Source organism: Aquarana catesbeiana, linkage group LG01 (genome assembly GCF_042186555.1).
Source record: "Aquarana catesbeiana isolate 2022-GZ linkage group LG01, ASM4218655v1, whole genome shotgun sequence".
NCBI classification, from domain to species: Eukaryota; Metazoa; Chordata; class Amphibia; order Anura; family Ranidae; genus Aquarana; species Aquarana catesbeiana.
In genome coordinates, this window is record NC_133324.1 from 64,010,961 (window position 1) to 64,032,872 (window position 21,912).

Below are 21,912 nucleotides of genomic sequence, written 5' to 3' on the forward strand. Positions count from 1 at the left end.
AGGAGCGGTGGTGTGGTCTAGTAAAATCCATGTACCTTGGATTACGAGCATAATCCGTTCCAGGAGAATGCTTGTAATCCAAAGCACTCGCATATCAAAGTGAGTTTCCCCATAGAAGTCAATGGAAACTAAGATAATTAGTTCTGCATTGACTTGTATTGCATGCAATACCGCATGTGGCCAGAGGTGGGGGGGCGCCAGAGAGCCTTGGAAATACTCAGGGACAGTACAGAACTCAGAAAGGCTCAGAAACACTCGGGAACGGAGTATTTCCGAGTGTTTCCGATATTTCCAAGTGGTTCAGAGTATTTCCGAATGGCTCCGAACCGTTCCGCGTGTCACCGGCGCCCCCGCACCTCTGGCCAAATGCAGTACTGCACACCCCATTAGCTTGAATTTTGCTCGTTTTTACGAGACAACACTCGCAAACCGAGTCAGAATTTAAAAAAAAAAAAAGTTGCTTGTCTTTCAAAACGCTTGTTAACCGCGTTACTCGTTAACCAAGGTTCCGCTGTGTTCATTTAGGAGGAAATGAACAATAAAGTTGCCCGGAGTCCTGCTGTTTAGCTGATGAGGTCCAGTTGTACTGCCTTATCACTAGCCCTGGGTCTCTTCCCTCCAATCAGCTCTCACTGAGCTCTGCAGAGTGTAACTTTAGATTCCCCCCCGCCCCCCTGCTTTCTGAATGCTCAGACAAGCTGTATAAACTCTGGACTTTGAATGGCTGTAGATAAGAGAAGACTGCAGATAAACAGGTATAATTTATGTAGGATTTGTTTCTTCCCTGTGTATCACCTGAAGACACTTTGCTGGGTATATCTGAGGTTTTTAACTAGTAAAGGACAAGTGTCTCCGATGGTCGGAGCAGTGCTGGATTTATAAGGGGGACAAAAAGCCCCTCCATGCAAAAATATTATAATTAAAAATGAATTTATTTTATTAAAATGTATATTGGGGACCAATATATATCTTTAGCCTGTGATCATCCGCTGAGGCTGCATTCACATCTCTGTGTTTTGAATCGCAGTCACATTTGCTGCGATTCTACCCGCGCTTTTAAAGCACCGAGGTGTGAACCACAAATGGCAGAAAGCATGTTTGAGATGCCAATCGTCTGAATGGCACCTAAAAACGCGGCGTGGTTTTGCCGCGCGATTGAATTGAGATGCAATCGCGTCAACCTGCGTTTGCGTGTCGCCCAAAAAAGAAGCTCCTGAACCTTTTTTTGGGTGACAAGCTTCACGCGATGCGGGTTGCCGCGATTGCAGCACCATTTATCGCGGCAGGTCCGCACCGCCATTTTCGGGTTTTTTTTTAACCACACTGGGAATCGCTTGAATTTTCCGCCCGTCTTCGCACTGCAGCTCAGCTACGATGCATAGAAATAAATCAAATGTCACTTTGTGACATTTCAATAAAGTTAAACAAAACAAAGTACTTTACTTTAGTTTTACTAAACAAAGTAAAAAAAGGTAAACAGTGCCTTGGGTTTTAAAATATGCAAGCCGTCGCCCCAGGCCCCCCCCCCCCCCAGCCACTAGCACACAACCCACACCAACCCCCACACTAACATGAATTGTTGTCACCAGAAATGATAGAGGGAAAATCTTCCAATGGGGACACTGGGTATGGAGATCCCTCACTTTGGAGGGATTTCCTCTCACTTCCTGTTTGGCTATGGGGACAGGAAGTGAAGGAAAATCTCCCCAACGGGGACATAGATGGGGAAAAAACTGACAGGGGTTATAACCCTCCTTTACTCTATCCAAAATTTAAAAAAAAAAAAAAAAAAAAAAAAAATTTTTGCCACTTTAAAAAATCGTCAAAAACAACCTGATCACCTTCAATGCATTTTTCCAAAAATAGAAACAAAATCTCAGAACGTTTTCTGATTGCTCCCAGTGGGGAGGAGACCTCTGATGAAGTGCACAGTACAATGTCCCCCTAAGGATTGTGATAGGTGAGTGTGACGGGCAGTGACCGGTCCGCTTTACACTGGCAGAGGTGTGGACATGACTCCGCCCCCACGTCTCATTATGCAGAGCGGAGTGGATCAGTCAGTGGGTGTCGCCCCGCCCACGCCCCGCCCCCTGTACCTGTGCGGTGGGCGGAGTGTGTTCCCGGGATCCCGGGCGGTGCTGGCGGTGATCTACGGGCTGTATGGGGAGATCGGGGGATCGGGACCATGTCGGTGTATGAGCTCTACTCCCGGGTGAGTGTCCCTCTGCTTCTCCTACCGGCGATCACAACTTTTCTTACTGGGATTGTATGACAGCCCGATCCGTACCGGACACACTGCGGGCCCGCCTGGACTCTGTACTGGGGACACTGGGAGCAAGACCGGTGACTACTGGGGACACTGGGGGCTATACTTTTGACTACTGGAAATACTGGGGGCTATACTGGGGACACTGGAGGCTATACTGGTGACTACTGGGGACACTGGGGGCTATACTGGGGACTACTGGGGACACTGGGGGCTATACTGGTGACTAATGGGGACACTGGGGGCTATACTGGTGACTACTGGGGACACTGGGGGCTATACTGGTGACTAATGGGGACACTGGGGGCTATACTGGTGACTAATGGGGACACTGGGGGCTATACTGGTGACTAATGGGGACACTGGGGGCTATACTGGTGACTAATGGGGACACTGGGGGCTATACTGGTGACTACTGGGGACACTGGGGGCTATACTGGTGACTAATGGGGACACTGGGGGCTATACTGGGGACTACTGGGGACACTGGGGGCTATACTGGTGACTAATGGGGACACTGGGGGCTATACTGGTGACTAATGGGGACACTGGGGGCTATACTGGTGACTACTGGAAATACTGGGGGCTATACTGGGGACACTGGGGGCTATACTGGTGACTACTGGGGACACCCTGGGACTATACTGGTGACTAATGGGGACACTGGGGGCTATACTGGTGACTACTGGGGACACTGGGAGCAAGACTGGTGACTACTGGAAATACTGGGGGCTATACTGGGGACACTGGGGGTATACTGGTGACTACTTAGGGCTATACAGGTGACTACTGGGGACACTGGGGGTATACTGGTGACTACTTAGGGCTATACAGGTGACTACTGGGGACACTGGGGGCTATACTGGTGACTACTGGGGGCTATACCGGTGACACTGGGGGCTATACCGGTGACTACTGGTAACACTGGGGGCTTTACTGGTGACACTGGGGCTATACTGGTGACTGCTGGGGACACTGGGGGCTATACTGGTAACTACTGGGATTACAGGGGGCTAGGCTAGTGACTACTAGGGACACTGAAAGCTTTACTGGGGGCACTAGGGGTTTTACTGGAGACACTGGGGACAATAAACTCTACTAGTTACTGCTAGGGACACTGGACAAGACAGATTTTTATACTGGTCCTTACTGGGGACACCTGACAGGACTGATGTCTATACTGGTCTTGTTGGAGACACTGGACAGGTCTGATGTCTACACTGGTCAGTACTGGGGACACTGGACAGGTCTGATTGTCTATACTGGTCAGTACTGGGAACACTGGACAGGTCTGATTGTCTGTACTGGTCAGTACTGGGGACACTGGACAAGTCTGATGTCTATACTGGTCAGTACTGGGAACACTGGACAGGTCTGATTGTCTGTACTGGTCAGTACTGGGGACACTGGACAGGTCTGATCTATATACTGGTCAGTACTGGGGACACTGGACAAGTCTGATCTATATACTGGTCTTGCTGGGAACACTGGACAGGTCTGATGTCTATACTGGTCAGTACTGGGGACACTGGACAGGTCTGATTGTCTATACTGGTCAGTACTGGGAACACTGGACAGGTCTGATTGTCTGTACTGGGGACACTGGACAAGTCTGATGTCTATACTGGTCAGTACTGGGAACACTGGACAGGTCTGATTGTCTGTACTGGTCAGTACTGGGGACACTGGACAGGTCTGATCTATATACTGGTCAGTACTGGGGACACTGGACAGATCTGATTGTCTATACTGGTCAGTACTGGGGACACTGGACAGGTCTGATCTATATACTGGTCAGTACTGGGGACACTGGACAGATCTGATTGTCTGTACTGGTCAGGACTGGGGACAGTGGACAGGTCTGATCTATATACTGGTCAGTACTGGGAACACTGGACAGGTCTGATCTATATACTGGTCAGTACTGGGGACACTGGACAGATCTGATTGTCTATACTGGTCAGTACTGGGGACACTGGACAGGTCTGATCTATATACTGGTCAGTACTGGGGACACTGGACAGATCTGATTGTCTATACTGGTCAGTACTGGGAACACTGGACAGGTCTGATTGTCTATACTGGTCAGTACTGGGGACACTGGACAGATCTGATTGTCTATACTGGTCCTTACTGGGGACACTGGACAGGTCTGATCTATATACTGGTCAGTACTGGGGACACTGGACAGATCTGATGGTCTATACTGGTCAGTACTGGGGACACTGGACAGGTCTGATCTATATACTGGTCAGTACTGGGAACACTGGACAGGTCTGATTGTCTATACTGGTCAGTACTGGGGACACTGAACAGGTCTGATTGTCTATACTGGTCAGTACTGGGGACACTGGACAGATCTGATTGTCTATACTGGTCTGTACTGGGGACACTGGACAGATCTGATTGTCTATACTGGTCAGTACTGGGGACACTGGACAGGTCTGGTGTCTTTACTGGTCAGTACTGGGGACACTGGACAGGTCTGATGTCAGCACTGGGGACACTGGACAGGTCTGATGTCAGTACTGGGGACACTGGACAGGTCTGATGTCAGTACTGGGGACACTGGACAGGTCTGATGTCAGTACTGGGGACACTGGACAGGTCTGATGTCAGTACTGGGGACACTGGACAGGTCTGATGTCAGTACTGGGGACACTGGACAGGTCTGGTCTGTACACTGTCCAGGGACTGGGATTGTTGGGTAGTGCAGTGATTGGATTCCTGATCAATAACAGATGATTATGTTGTCACCCCCGGTGGCCCCTCCCCCTCCTCTCTGTCTATATTTGGTTGTTCTGGTGACACCGGTGTCACAGGTAATGACATTCAGGAAGTATTTTGCCTTGATTTGAATATGTCCCTTGTCACCAGCCGGCTGCCAGCACCTTTATCACTGATCAGGAACTAAAGAGAAGCGGTCATGTCTGTTCTTGTACCCGCTCTGAGGATTCTGTCATCTCCGGCTTCATTATGACAGATTTCTATATCCAGCGTTTATAGGTGTTCTATGGTCTCCTCCTTTATTGGTGTGTTTATGGGACATAAAACATATGTGTAGAATGGAATGAAGGTGGACTCGTCACTCCGCATGTAATGTGTAATCTCCTCTTTATTGCCTGTCATAGTAGAATCCTCTGGACTTTAGACTGCTGCTAATATTTTACGCCCCATCGAACGCGCGGCGCCTGCACTGGGCACCATCCATCAAAGACACATCTTCCCATAGCTCTCTGCAGCCAATTAGGTTAAAGTGAATGAATTGCTAAAACTTTTATTTTTTTTTTTCCCGTTTTGTATAGAACAGGGAAGGGTTAAATCTGTAAAATGCTATTGTTGTACTATTGGGGAAATTTCTCTTCACTTCCTGTGCTGGAGACACAACAGGAAGTTAGAAGAAGTTTCCCAAAGCGAGGAGGCGGGACCTCTTAGACAGGTGTCCCTATTCCCTTTTTTTTTTTTTTCTTTTTCATTTGAGAACTCTGGAATTGTGGATTTCCCTTCACTTCTCACTCTCCATTTTGGTGATAATGGCCAACAAGATAAACAGAGTGGAGAATCTCTCCAATGGGGACACAGCAACCTGACCGAGGGTCCAACCCTTCCCCATACCACCCACAACTAGCAGAAAAGGTTTTGTCAAATGATATACTTTAAATTGGAACCAAAGGAAACCTATACTTAGAGAGGGTTATAAACTCTGTCTTTTTTTTTTTTTAATGCCCTTTGTGTCCCATTGGAGAGATTTCCTTTCACTTCCTGTCACACAGCCAAAACAGGAAGTGATCCCTCCAAAAGTGAGTAATTATTGCAGGTTATGACCCCCATTGGGTGGATTTACCTCTCTTCCTGTTCCTGTGACAACAGAACATGAAATATGGAGAGGAGCTGTCACAGGCGCGGAGATTAAAATATAACTAAAGCCAAAATGTTTCCTATTAAATTTTGGTCGGAGTAGGGAATGGTAAAAATGCCGTCGGGCTTTTTGTGTCCCCATTTTTTTTCCTTCACTTCCTGTTCTGTAGACCTAAAGGGAAGTGTGAGAAAATCACTCCAAAGAAAATGTAGTTTCTTTATTCCCAGCATTATCTTCTGTTCTGTATGGGGGAGGGGGTTGGAGTATCTAGTGCATTTGTGTTTTTATGTTGCACATGTTTATTCATTTTTGTATTTATATGTCTTTTTACTGTATATGTTTTTTTAAACAATAGATTTTTATTGAAGGGATTTTCTTAACAATACAGATTGACATTGTCACGATAATAATTGTGACTAACTTCTTTGCAATAGTTCTTAAGAATATTCTTATACAAATACAGTCATTGATAGTCTGTACCAGCCTACCCCTATTATATATGACTTCAGTGTACTTCCAACTTGTCATAAGATTATATATTACATTGTTTTAAGTAATTGGATGCTTTGGGATGGGATATCCAAGTACTCCATTTCTTTCTAAATGTAATGGTGGAATAGTTTTTATAAGCCAGCATTAATTCGTATTTTACTGTATATGTTTTGCTACCCTGTATGATCCATCTGTACCTTTTTTGTATTTGTCCGCTCTGTTTTGTTATTGAAAACTTTAATAAACTGAGATTGAACACAAAGTGAAGGAAATGCCCTTTTTGACGCAGTTATCACCAGAATAAGTGTCCCCATGGGAAGATTTCCCCACTTTTCTTGTTTTGAGGTAACTTATTTCCCAGCAACAAAGCTCCTTTTTATTTTTTGGCAAGGAACGGGCTTTATAATACATGTCATTTAGTGTAAGCTTGTTGTTTCAATATAAAAGGCAATGGGTAGCTTCCTGTAATAAAGACCGGTCACTGCTGCTCTCTCTCCTTGTGCGGGGTGACTGGTCTTGTCTCCGCCCCCCTTCCTGTAGTTTCCTGTAGACAGCCTGTAATAGGTGGAGCCTGCTGGGCCCCTCCCACAGCTCTGCTTTCTGTACAGCACAGTGATGATGTCACTGATTCTTCTACAAAGTAATATCTGGGTTTTTGCAAAGGCATTTGGTGCACAGAAAGTGGCTTTATATTGTTCGTGGGTTTTGGGGAAATTTATGTAAATTAGAGTTTTTGTGCCCCGGAGTTCAGCTTTAAGGTGAAGTTTACAGCAGATGTTAGACACAATTCTATCTACTTTTGTTTTACTTTTTTTTTAAAAATGCTGCCATGGGACCCCCAAAATCTCTACTTTTACCCAGGTCTGGGGGAAGGTCACTGCAGTGCAGTAGAAGGTCCTCTCCGCCTGTTATGAAGCTGTGCATTGCATTGTGGGATGGCGACTTGTTCTAGGGCAGTGATGGCGAACCTTGGCACTCCATATGTTTTGGAACTACGTTTCCCATGATGCTCATGCACTTTGCAATGTAGTTGAGCATCATGGGAAATGTAGTTCCAAAACATCTGGGGTGCCAAGGTTCGCCATCACTGGCCTAGGTCAACATAACAGTCAGAGGATCAACTAAGCAGCCAGGCAACTAGCATTTTTAAAAGCACTTAAGCAATGTCAGTCTACAGGGTGAGCTTCCCTGCTTTGGAACTAAAAATTCTGCTTCATGACAGATGTCCCCTTAGGGCTTGTTGACCTGTGCAGTCAGGAGGGTGGTAAAATCCGGTGGCTAAGTTGCAGTTTTACCGCCACCAGCCCAAACTCTGACATGCAGGGCTGTACACATGCCGCAGCAGAAATTAAACAGCATGTTGCATTAAGCCTGGTACACACAAAGTTTTTTTTTCCGTTCAACCCAGCAGGTTAGCTCCAGACGGAGCCACTGTAATAACTATGCAGTGTTAGTACAGCGACCTAGCTCCCCCCCCCACCCCACCCCCCCCGCTGAGCTGTTGTGTTCTGATAGGGGGTTGGCTCCCTCGCCTAGAACACTCTGATCAGCGCTCTCTGCCATTGGCGGAGAGCGCTGATCAGGAGCCGGTTGGCTGCCGGTTTTTCCAGCATGCTTTTCCGACAGAAGCTGGCCAAACAGATGGCTTCTTTCAGACCAGCTGCCGTACACTCGGGCCAAATGTCGGCCATTTTTAAAATTTTTTTTTTAACCGCCCTGCATGTGGCCCGTGTGTACGGAGCTTTAGGCAGATGTCAATTGCCACCAAACGCAACTCATGCAAGGCTGTGGGGCCATTCCGCAACCACCTGCAATGCACAGGAATGCAATGGGGAGGTATTTACACCTCTGAAAAGCGATCCACAGCGAACCATCTTTCAGGGGGGCGGCAAGGTTTGCTGTGCATGTGAACAGGCACTTAGAGGACTGCTATGGGATGCCCCTTCACATTTTATTATTGATGACATGAGGTGTATTGGTGTTGCTGAAATAGCAGCTGTGATGGTGATGCGCTGTTTAGTATTGCGACATTCCGCTTATTTAATTGGAAAAGGGCGATTGCAACGGGCTGTCCTGTGATTGTCCATGGAGCGGCTGTATGTGTGACTTCTGTATGTGTGACATCTGAATGTGTGACATCCATGCCTGTTCTGTTTTTCTGTCTGCAGCGGAGGTTTGCAGACCTGTGTTTGGATCTGCGTGCGGCCGGATGTAAACTAACTTGCATGAGTTTACATGGGGCTACCTTCCATCTGTCACGACTAGGGCCAGAAAAACCGTAAAGCAGGGATATGCAATTAGCAGACCTCCAGCTATTGCAAAACTAGAAGTCCCATCATGCCTCTGGGTGTCATGCTTGTGGCTGTCAGTCTTGCTATGCCTCATGGGAATTGTAGTTCTGCAACAGCTGGAGGTCCGCTAATTGCATATCCCTGCTGTAAAGGATGCACCCGGACGTGGATGGACTTGGAGGTAGGTGGATGTAAACAGACATGCATCTATCTGTTCACATCCACTGGCCCAAAGACTTGAATGGATCTTCAAATCAGGGCCAGCTGTCAGTTTTTCAATTGGATCCAATCAGTAGCTCCATCCGCCTACCTACAAGTCCAACCAGGTCGGGAAAAACTGATGGGGGGGAAAAAAAAAGCTGATCTCTGGGATAAGCAACTGTTTTCTAAATACATTTGTTATGTGTATTCTTCCTTTAATCTTGGTGTGCTTTGTGTATTTCTTCCAGATCTGTGCATTAATCCAGTGTGAGACTTTCCCTCTGTGCAGGAGCTTCCTGTAATAAAGACCGCTCACTGCTGCTCTCTCTCCTTGTGCAGGGTGACCGGTCTTGTCTCCGCCCCCTCCTGTAGTTTCCTATTAGCAGTATATATGAGGGGGTGCTGATAAGTATTGAGTCTTACCCAGAGAAACATTGAGCTAGGAATCTGTAACAGCCACAATATTCTACATATTCCCCCAGGAAGTCAATGCACTTGCGACATCTGTCCTGCAGCTTCTTAATTCGGTGTCCCAGCCGCAAAATTTTTATTTTTTTAAAAGTCAGCAGCTACATACAATGTAGCTGCTGACTTTTAATAAGGACACTTACCTGTCCAGGGAGCCCACAATGTTGAACCCCCCCCCCCCCCCCCGAGGCTGATCTGTCCATCGGATCAGGAGCAGGCGCCGCTATTCTAAGGGAAACCTTGCGACTCCACACCCAGCTTCCTACTGTGCATGCGCGAGTCGCGCGGCACTTCGTAAATGGCCAGCTTGTCCTCTGGGACACATACAGGTCCCCAAAGACAGCGGGGGGGGGGGGGGATTGAAATTTGCCGCACAAGAGGACATGATGTTCTGCGCCGCTGCCCGGATGGAACGGAAGTACAGGCTGTACTTCAAAAAATTGTACTAAAGAAATAAAAAATGTTTTTTTAAATATCCAAAAAATGAGGGGCGGTCTTTCGTTTTAAGACCACCTCTCACAAGTGTATGGAACTCCGCTTTAAGTCCCCGCAAATAAAGTTCTTCCGACTGCTGGTGTAACCACTCATTTGCAGCATTAGTTGCCTCCGGAACACTCCCAATTCATTGTCCCTTTAGGTGTTTTTTGAGGTTGGGGAACAGATGATAGTCAGAAGAAGCCAGGTTGGGCGAATAGGGTGGATGGAGCATCACTTGAAAGCCTAAGGAGGTCAGTTTTGCCATTGTTTCACCTGCAGTGTGTGACGAGGCGTTGTCATGCAACAGGATGACACCTTTGGAGAGCTTTCCTCGACCTTTTTTTCCTTTTATATTTTGCCTCAACTTCGTCAATAAAGCACAGTAATATGTTGCCTTGACGGTTGAACCATTTTTGGAGGTAGTCCACCAGCAGAACTCCCTTCTTATGCCAAAAAACTGCCATTTGCTTCTGCACTGACCTTTGCACATGGAACTTCTTTGGCCTGGGGGAACCACTGTGCCTCCATTCCTTATGCTGCGTACACACGAGCGGACTTTACGGCAGACTTTGCCTGGCCGACTTTACGACGGACTTTACGACTGAACGGATTTACCTACACACAATCCACCAAAGTCCGTCGAATTCGTACGTGATGATGTAGGACCGGACTAAAACAAGGAAGTTCATAGCCAGTAGCCAATAGCTGCCCTAGCGTGGCTTTTTGTCCGTCGAACTAGCATACAGACGAGCGGACTTTTCGACCGGACTCGATTTCGACGGATTAATTTAAAACATGTTTCACATCTAAGTCCGTCCAACTTTTGAGAAAACAAAGTCCGCTGGAGCCCACACACGATCGAATTGTCTGACGAAATCCAGTCCGCCGGGCAAAGTCTGCCGTAAAGTCCACTCGTGTGTACGCTGCATAAGTCGTTGTGGATAATGGCACCAACTCTCCCACGTGATCTTCCCAGATATGTAGCAATACTTTTGGCTGATATTCGGCGGTCCTCCATGATCATGTCATGGGTGGCTTTCACATTTTGCAGGCACAGAGACAGAAACGGGCCTTCCACTGGGTTTCTCACTTTCAACACCCGAAATGGCCAGTTTCAAAATTGACAACCCAACGTTAACTGTTACATATGAAGGGCCACTGTCACCCAAAGTTTGTGACATTTCATCATGGATTTGCTTCGCACCTTTTTCTTTGGAGAAACAGGGACCCGATTATGGTCCTATTCTCATCCACATTGAATTGTTCTGGAGGTGCTGCCACGTTCACTTTGGACTTGAAAAAGAAAGATAAGTTAAATTCATAGGTAGTTGATTTTTGCACCATTGAATATAGACAAATTGGCCAGTACGCCCTGCAATTTACAGCTTTCTAACTCCATTGTTTCTGGGTAAGGCTCAGTACTTATTAGCACCCCCTCGTAGTAGGTGGAGCCTGCTGGGCCCCTCCCACAGCTCTGCTTTCTGCACACGCTATGTACAGCGCACTGATGGTGTCACTGCTACTTTTACAAGTTATTATCTAGATTTGCAATGACATTTGGTACACACCAAAATGGATTTTTTTTTCTTCAATTCAAGCATGTATTGAAGTTACTCCAGCATTAAAAAGTAATGCAGGCCATACACGGTCGAATTTCAAACAAATTTTCTTTTCAAAATCAGAATGTTCGTCTTTTTTGTGATCCGATGGTGCCACCATTGATTTTCAAAATTCGGCCGACCAAGCCTTCAATTTCACCGCATGGAGCTACAGAAAATAATTTTCGTGGCCGGGAATCTTCTTTTCTCTCCGTAAATTTTCTTTTCTTATTACATTTCTCGTACGATTCTCCCATCATTGATTAGAAAATCGTTAGTTTTTCTAAAAATTTCCAACATGTCTGATTCCTCAAATTTGATTGCCGCACGGAAATCGGCCGTTGTTGCAGCCCACTAATGGTGCGAAATTCATACGAAAATACTTTCATACGATTTTTGAAAGAAAATTCTTATGAAATTCGAACCGTGTATGGCCGGCATAACAGGTGGATTTAGATCTCTTGTGATTATTGAGGTGTATATTTAAATTAGAGTTTTTGTGCCCGAAGCTAGGTGTAGGCCATGTACGTACCTCCTGAAGCCTCACTGGAATACTCATAGAACTCTGTTAAAGTGGTTGTAAACTCTGATTTTTTTTTTTTTTTTTACTTTTTACTTGTACCTACAGGAAAGCCTATAATAAGGCTCACCTCTAGGTAAAGTGCTGTTTAAAATCCAGTAATACTCTGTCTCGCCCTGCTCTGCACATGCTCAGTTCCTCACCCATTTTAGGCATTTTTAGGCACTGCTGAATTTGCAGAGGCCGATCTGCTGACAGCCTTAAAAGCGGAATTAAACCCTCCTATCCTTTACAGTCAAGGAAGCTGCTTTTGTTTGATCTGCAACTGCCATGGTGCTGCACATGTGATCAGTTAAGACCTCAGACTTTTGATGGTTTGACAGTTTAGTTGAGGACACAAGCAAATGTGACAGTTAGCAATCCCAGTATTCCAGGAATGTAAGACCCCTTTCACACTGAGCTGTTTTTCAGGCGCTAAAGGGCTAAAAATTGCGCCTGTAAAGCGCCTGAAAAATTCCTCCCCTGCAGCCCCAGTGTGAGAGCCCAAGTGCTTTTGCACTGGAGCGATGCACTTGCAGGACATTAGAGAAAGTCCTGCAAGCAACATCTTTGGAGCGGTGTATACATCGCTCCTCCACCGCCCCTGCCCATTGGAACCAATGGGCACCACTGCTGAAGCGCCTACAAAGCACTTTGGCAGCAGTGCTTTTCGGGCGCATTTAACCCTTTCTTCAGCTGCTAGCGGGGTTTAAAAGCGCCCCACTAGCGGCCAAAAAGCACGCGGAGCCGTGCCAGTGTGAAAGGGGTCTTACTGTTTTTTTAAACCGTTAAATACAATGCACTTCAGCAAAATAGCAGCCTCCAGCAAGAAGAACCTGGAGCAATGCTGGAGGCAATTTACAGCGGCACACTTACTTTGGTAGGATTTTTAATGTGGCATGTATGTTCCTTGCTAAAGAACATTTATTTTTATCAAGTTGTTATGGGTAAAGTTCCGCTTTTAAGATGTTACAAAGTGAGGGCTAGTCGTTACTGCTCAGCTCCACCATGGCAGGAGTCTCTGATTCAGCCCAGGCTCACACTGATTGCGGGTTAGAAATCATGCGAGTTCAGCCGAACACGATTTCAAACCGGCAAGGCAGTCCGACTTCGGGGGGCAATTTGACAGACATCTGTGCGGGTTCATGCACATTTGATTATTCATATCACCCCCGAAGTTGCCAAAAGTAATGCAGGAACTACTTTTGGGAATCAGTGCGTTGCCGCAAAGTCAGCCCTGCACCGTTTCTGACGTTGCCTTTGCTGACAGTAGCCGCCGATTTGGCTTGCCAAATTAGCCCAATGTGAACGTGGGCTGAAACCCCCTCACATGCTCTTCCTCTCCCCTGATGCAGTAGCTCTGAGCTCAGTGTTTTAAAGCTCATTCCTGTGATGGTGGAGGTGAGCAGTGATGACTAGGCCTCACTTAGCAACATGCTAGCAATATCCTGGGAGTATTCCAGTCAGGCTTCATGAAGTACGTAAATGGCCTACACCTATAACAAGGGCATTATTCAACTTTAGTCAGAACTGTACAGTTTGAATTTATCTACAGACACCATTATCTGCATAGGCAGTTTTTTTGGTAAAGGTGAACGAACCTGTTTAACCACTTGCGGACTACCCGTAATGTCACAATGTACTGTGGGCGAGTGCCCACTGTGGGCAAAGCAATGCAAATTGCCATCATAAAAACTGAGGCAGCAGACTTTGTGAATATTCATATTTGTGCCATTCTCAAAACTTTTGCTCAGGGCTGTAAAGGGTTAGTTCACCTTTATCAAACAAACTGCCTCTCGGAGGGGCATCTCCCTTCTCTGAATGACATGTACATAAACTGATTGTAAACGCAAAACAACCCAGATTGGTTTCTCCTGCGTTTTTTAAATACAACAAACCTGGAAGACCCATGTGAAGGAGGGTTAACACTTTGTGTGTGCGTTTCCAGTTATTTTTTCTCTTATTTGCATTAGTGTCCCTTTCACCCGAAGTGAGGTGTGTGCGTCCTCGCTGCGCTGTGTAACCCTATCAAGGGAACGTGACTAGTAAGTGCTTGTGACAACAATGACGCCGGGGATCAGGTGGGACTGTGGGAAGCAGGTGCGCTCAGCGAAAGTGGAAGTATTACAAAACAGTTTCGACACCGCTCCCGGGGATTGCTGCTCTTCTATTATCTCCCTCTTTAAGGAACTATACGTCTCCTGGCATGTGCACGATTTAGGAGAGCACCACAGTTGGGGCTCTGTCGGTGACGTATTGCGGTAGAACAGGTTTTTTTGTGTGTGGTGTAACCCGGCGATGGATGGGTCATTGATTAGACGTTGACATAAAGTATGCTGCTTGGTTGACGGTGCCTTGATCAGGCGTATGCCTTAGGGCTTGGTGTTGCTAAGCTGCTTTGGTAATTCATTACCTGGAGGATGGGACTCTGACCAGACACACTACTAATGACGGCTTTCATGTTTTCATCTGATAGCTGATTCATGTTTGCCTTCCTCTGCTTATTGTCAGTTGGAATTCTGACTTTTATATAAAGTGGAATCGAAACCCAAGAATGAACATGTAATATATGGCACCTTACCCATCCTTATGGCCGTACACGCGATCAGAAAATCTGACAAAAAAATACCGCTTAACCTGATGGGTTTTACTTGCTTTTTAATTCCCTGCAAAGTAAAAGTATAATGTGCTAGTATGCATCGCCTACCAGCACATTAGGTGCCACTTACCTGCAAATGAAGCCCGCGATGTCCTCGCTGGTGGATGCATCCATCTTCACCCCTTTTCCTTCCGGGGGCTGCGGACTCCGGCTCTGTGACTGGCCGGAGTCGCGTGACGTCACGGCATGCACGTGGGAGCCGCCAGTCACGGCACTCGCTAGTGAAGAAACGGCTCGGAGGGCCGTTTCTTCACAACGTATAAGACAAAGAAAAGGTCGCACTCTGAGATATCCAAAAAAACATGCTTGATGTACCTTAAGAGTGAGGCGACCTGCAAGTCGTGCCGCTTCTAATGTGAACCGGCGCTTATTGTCACAAGTGTATCAGACAAGCATAGGACAAGCAGTTGAGGTGTGTGCTCTTCTTTTGTTTCTTCACAGCGCATGCGCCGATGACATCATCGGCGCACTACAAGGTAAATATCTCCTAAACGGCGCACATTTAGGGGATATTTACTTTACCTCTAGGTAAGCCTATAATAAGGCTCACCTATAGGTACAACTTCCGCATTGGGGGTTTACAACCACTTTAATGATAATCTGATCATTCTTACACAGCTTTCGTCCGAAAGGGACAAACAAAAATACAATACATTACATCACTTTAAAATTTTTTTTTATTAGTAACCTCTTCTTTTTTGATATGCAGACTACAGTAGCATGCAAAAAAATGTGTGTACCAGGCTTTAAGTGTGGTGGCTGCGTTCGTTTTTTTTTTTTGGCTGTTTTTCATTTATCACCTGGTGATCCTGGCCAGTAACATGCTTCATGTCTAATGCCCTGTACACACGATAGGATTTTCCGATGGAAAATGTGTGATAGGACCTTGTTGCCAGAAATTCCGACCGTGTGTAGGCTCCATCACACACTTTCCATAGGAATTTCCGATACACAAAGTTTGAGAGCTGGCTATAAAATTTTCTGACAACAAAATCCGTTGTCGGAAATTCCGATCATGTGTACACAATTCCGACGCACAAAGTGCCACACATGCTCGGAATCAAGCAGAAGAGCGGCACTGGCTATTAAATTTAATTTTTCTCGGCTCGTCGTACGTGTTGTACGTCACCGCGTTCTTGACGTTCGGAATTTCCGACCGACTTTGTGTGACCGTGTGTATGCAAGACAAGTTTGAGCCAACATCCAGCGGAAAAAATCCCATGGATTTTGTTGTCGGAAAATCCTATCGTGTGTACAGGGCATTATGGTTTCTACATTCACTTCTCCACTGTATCCATTGAGGCTCGGTGTGGTGACCCTTGGACAGCAGCAAGTCACCTTGTGAAGAGGGTAGTATTGGATGAACTAGTACAGGGGTCTTCAAACTTTCGAAACAAAGGGCCAGTTTACTGCCCTTCAAACTTTAGGGGAGCTGGATTTTAGCCAGTGGGAGTAGAGGGGTCTTCAAACTTTCGAAACAGGGGTCTTCAAACTTTCGAAACAAAGGGCCAGTTTACTGCCCTTCAAACTTTAGGGGAGCTGGATTTTAGCCAGTGGGAGTAGAAAATGCCTTGGCATAACAATGCCACAGGCTTGGTGGTCAGTGGGAGAAAAATAAATGACATCATTGGTGTCAGTAGGAGGAATAGTGCCCCAAGGTTGGTGTCAGTGGGAGGAAAAGTTCTCCATCTCTGATGTCAGTGGTTGGAGAAATAGTTCCCCATCTTAGGTGTCTGTGTGAAGAATAGTACCCCATTGTTGGTGCCAATGGGAGAATGTTCCCTATCTCCAGTGTCAGTGGGAGAAATAGTACCCCATTGTTGGTGTCAGTGGGAGAAATGGTATCCCACTGTTGGTGTCAGTGGGAGAAAAAGTACCCCATTGTTGGTGTCAGTGAGGGGAAAAGTGCCTCATATCAGTAGAAGAAATAGTGCACCAAGGGCCAGATAAAGGCAAACAAAGGGCCACATCCAGCCCGGTGGCCACAGTTTGGAGCCCCCTGAACTAGTAGATTAGGCCTCTTTCACACAGGGCGTATCCATTCATAGCCCGAGCCTGTGTTTACCCGTACGAGGATGCACAGGTGTTCCATGCATACCTGTGCAGTCAGTCCCATTGACGTCAATTGGGACACAGCGGCTGCACTGACACAGCTGCTGCTCCCAGTCTGACATCCATGTTGGTACGTGTGCCTATCCCCGAACTCACAACATCTGCATGTTCATCTGCACCCAGGTGTCATAGGACAGTTTCACACAGGCTTCAGCTTGTATAAGAGCAGTGTGAACGGCAAACTTTTTTATAAAAACTTTCAGCAAGGTTTTTTGCAAAGCTTTCGGCAAGCTTCAAGCAGCTTTCTCCAAGCCTTTTAAAGTGCCCTTCGGCTCTTATTTGGAAATATTATACAGAGATTGCTGATTGTCACTTTAAATAAGCTGCTAGCAGGATTTTAACAAGCTTCAAGCAGTGCTGAAGCCTGCTAGCAGCCTGTTTTTAAAGTGGCAATCATCACTGCAATTAGGATCTCTGTTTAGCATTTACAAACTGGAGCTAGATGGTACTTTGAGCTTAAACAAAGCTTGGTGAAAGCTCTGCCAATGCTTTTTAAAAGTTTGCAGTTCACACTGCTCTTATAAAGACTGAAACAAGCTATATTGGGAGCAGTGGCCATATAATTGCAGCTGCTTCATCCCAATAGACATCAATGGGACTGCCTGCATGGGGGATGCATGGAACACTTGTGCAGGTAAGCACGGCTGCCATATGGGATACGCATTAATACTCCGTGTCAACGAGGCCTTAGATGGAGTCCAACACTTGAAAGCCTAGGCCCTCATTCAGACAGGCCAAACAAGTGATGGGCAACTGCAATTAGAGGCATAGAGGCAGCTGAACGCTATATCGGGATACAATAGCACTCCATGCTGTGGTCACATACAGATGAGACGATTAGCTGCAGACGGTTTTTACTGGGCTCATACCCATGGCCCTGTAATTTTTATGTAGGATCTTGCTGGTGAAGGAGCTATCAAATAAACTGTAAGGGTTCAATCTCACTGAGGGCCAGGGGGCAATAAAAGCAGGTGGTTAGGCTAATGAAGGGCAGACAGTCACTCAGGGCTGTACACATGCTGCGGGCGTGAAGCAAAGCAAAAATGAAATGAAACCGCATGTCACATTCTGTACTGCCACCGAGCGTGACCCATTTAGCCCATGGTGGGAGAGCGGTTGTTCAGCCTTTTTAGTGTTAAAACAGGCGGTGAAGGGGCGACATAATGCCTGTCAAGTGCCCTCTGAAAAATGATCTGCCAAAGGTTGCTTTTCAGAGGGGTCGCAGGGGCTGCTGCAGATCAGAACAAACCCTAACTGCACTACTTCTAGCTTAGAAAGGTGTCAACCTTCATTACAACCGCCTGAGCAATCGCAGTGTTCTACAGAATACCCTGCAGCACCTGTAAATCCCCTATTGTAGGAGTTTTGTTTGGGCAGAGAAGCGCAGCGAACAAATAGGAGAACAGGATGAGCAGGAAATGTATACATGTCCTTTGAAGTCCTGCTTTGGGCTACTTTTTTTTTTAAATGCGGGCATTCGTGTGAATGCAGGTCTGACCAATGCGACTTTTATTCAGGCTGGGTTCACACTGTTGGGGGGTGTTGATGCACACTTGTTGATGAGTATTATATTGCGCATTAATGTGTGTTGTGTTGAGGCTGTCCATTCATTTGAATGAGCTGCATAACGCAGCAAATTGCACCAAAAGGGGCGCATGTAACGCACATCTGTTGTGCTGCAATGCACTTCTGTTGGCAAGGTTTTAGCTCCCAGGACAGAGACTAAGCTGTCAAGGACAGCTCTCGGTCCAAATTAACAATCGGTAGCCGGCGAGTTAGCCAATCGCAGTGGTCAAAAGAGGAGACAAATCAGCGCAATAAAATATCACAAAATAATAGCTGCTGAACACCAAGGGTCAAAATTTTCAAATTCCTAAGGTAAAGTCATAAAAAAGGCAGTTCACCTCACTGAGTGGACCCTTTAGTTATAGAGGGTCTAATACGCCTTCCCACTTGGGGTATCAAATGATGAAAACGGCACATATATCTTAGACAATCCCCTCTTAGATGGATATGATACTCAGCACTGTCTGCTCCAGAGTCACATATATCAAAGGAATAAAAAGCAGTACATAGTGCTCTCTGCATATATAAAATTTAATGGCGATAAAATGAATAAAAAAACTCACAAGAATAGCACTTAAACCAAGTGCCAGGTAATACAGCATGTAAACAAGGAATCTGCGATGTAGGAGGACGAAGTCCCGCCTACACGGGACGTAACGCTGACGGACGGACGTGACGTCACCCGCAGCCATCGCAGATTCCTTGTTTACATGCTGTATTACCTGGCACTTGGTTTAAAGGGGTTGTAAAGACAATTTAAAAAAAAAAAAAAAAAAAAAATAACAAACATGTTATACTTACCTCCACTGTGCAGCTCGTTTTGTGGCCCCGAACCTGGTCTTTTGGGTCCCCCGGCGGCTGTCTCGGCTCCTCCCCACAAGAAATAACCACCTTGATGCAAGCTCTCTCGCATGGTGGTTAGTTCTTGCGGGCACGCTCCCGTGATACAGCTGGCGGGTATAGCTGCTCACTGTATCACTCGGCCCCGCCCCCGGCGCGCCGCGTCATTGGATGTGATTGACAGCAGAGCGAGCCAATGGCTGCACTGCTTTCAATCCGTCCACTCTAGCCAGTCAACGGCCAGGCTGAGCAGCGAACAGGACATTGGGGGCGAGCGCAGCAGGTGAAGGGGCTCCGGTAAGTAAAATGGTGGGGGGGGCTGGGGGGGCGGTATTGTCGGACCTTTACAACGCCTTTAAGTGCTATTCTTGTGAGTTTTTTTTTTTTCATTTTATCGCCATTACATTTTATATATGCAGAGAGCACTATGTATATTGCTTTTTATTCCTTTGATAAATGTGACTCTGGAGGGGACAGTGCTGAGTAGGGATGAGCCGAACACCCCCCTGTTCGGTTCGCACCAGAACATGCGAACAGGAAAAAAGTTCACTCGAACACGCAAACACCGTTAAAGTCTATGGGACATGAACATGAATAATCAAAAGTGCTAATTTTAAAGGCTTATATGCAAGTTATTGTCATAAAAAGTGTTTGGGGACCCGGTCCTGCCCCAGGGGACATGGATCAATGCAAAAAAAAGTTTTAAAAACGGCCGTTTTTTTCAGGAGCAGTGATTTTAATAATGCTTAAAGTCAAACAATAAAAGTGTAATATCCCTTTAAAGTTCGTACCTGGGGGGGTGTCTATAGTATGCCTGTAAAGGGGCGCATGTTTCCCGTGTTTAGAACAGTCTGACAGCAAAATTACATTTGGAAGGAAAAAACCCATTTAAAACTACCCGCGGCTATTGCATTGCCGACAATACACATAGAAGTTCATTGATAAAAACGGCATGGGAATTCCCCACAGGGAAACCCCCGAACCAAAATTAAAAAAAAAAAATGACATGGGAGTCCCCCTAAATTCCATACCAGGCCCTTCACGTCTGGTATGGATATTAAGGGGAACCCCGGCCAAAACAAAACAAAAAAAAAAATGACGTGGAGTTCCCCCTAAATTCCACCCGGTGACCCCGCCCCCCTCTGACGCACGGTGACTTGACGGGACTTCCCTGTGACGTCACGGGGAATGCCACAGGGAAGTCCCGTCATGTACCGTGCGTCAGAGGGGGCGGGGTCACCGGGTGGCCCCGCCCCTGTTATTTAAGAACCGTCAGACAAGGAGACGCCGTCACACAGCGGGAGCCTCCCTCCATGCCAGCATGGATGCGGAGCGGCCCGGAGAAGAAAATGAAGAAGAGAAGAAGGAAGAAGAGAAGAGGATGAAGAAGAAGATGAAGAGAAGAGCTCGAGCCTCCCCCCATGCCATGGGTGCGGAGCGGCCCGAGGAGAAGAAGATAGAAGACGCCGCGGAGGAGATGCTGGACGAGAACACCGGAGGAAGAACCAGAAGAACCAGAAGAAGATGAAGGAAGATAGAAGAAAGAAGAAGCATTTAAATAAAGGAATTGTCAAAAACTGTCTCTTGTTATTTTTAACATTTTTGACAGTTTTTTAGTCAAATGGTAGGGGTAAGTACCCCCTTACCATTTCACACAGGGGGGGGCCGGGATCTGGGGGTCCCCTTGTTAAAGGGGGCTTCCAGATTCCGATAAGCCCCCCGCCCGCAGACCCCCACAACCACTGGCCAGGGTTGTGGGGATGAGGCCCTTGTCCTCATCAACATGGGGACAAGGTGTTTTGGGGGGCTACCCCAAAGCACCCTCCCAATGTTGAGGGCATGTGGCCTGGTACGGTTCAGGGGGGGGCCGCACTCTCGTCCCCCCCCCCTCTTTTCCTGCGGCCTGCCAGGTTGCGTGCTTGGATAAGGGTCTGGTATGGATTTTTGGGGGGACCCCATGCCGTTTTTTTTTTTTTTTTTTGGCGCGGGGTTCCCCTTAAAATCCATACCAGACCTGAAGGGTCTGGTATGGAATTTAGGGGGAACCCCACGTCTTTTTTTTTTTTTTTTTTGGTTCGGGGTTTCCCTGTGGGGAATTTCCATGCCGTTTTTATCAATGAACTTCTATGTGTATTGTCGGCAATGCAATAGCTGCGGGTAGTTTTAAATGGGTTTTTTCCTTCCAAATGTCATTTTGCTGTCAGACTGTTCTAAACACGGGAAACACGCGCCCCTTTACAGGCATACTATAGACACCCCCCAGGCACGAAATTTAAAGGGATATTACACTTTTATTGTTTGACTTTAAGCATTATTAAAATCACTGCTCCTGAGAAAACGGCCGTTTTTAAAACTTTTTTTTTGCATTAATCCATGTCCCCTGGGGCAGGACCCAGGTCCCCAAACACTTTTTATGACAATAACTTGCATATAAGCCTTTAAAATTAGCACTTTTGATTTCTCCCATAGACTTTTAAAGGGTGTTCTGCGGCATTCGAATTTGCCACGAACACCCTAAAATTGT

At 46.5% G+C, this 21,912-nt stretch overlaps 1 protein-coding gene across 2 annotated transcripts in view; it reads left to right on the forward strand.

Moving 5' to 3' along the window:
* The first annotated feature begins 2,062 nt into the window (after positions 1-2,062).
* Positions 2,063-21,912, forward strand: part of MYO5B (myosin VB) — a 394,698-nt gene continuing 374,848 nt past the window's right edge. For both annotated transcript variants that reach the window (XM_073619562.1, XM_073619572.1), the window contains exon 1: positions 2,063-2,212. In XM_073619562.1, the coding sequence (XP_073475663.1) occupies positions 2,186-2,212 (27 nt within the window). In that variant the 5' untranslated portion in view covers positions 2,063-2,185. The remainder of the gene's footprint in view (positions 2,213-21,912) is intronic.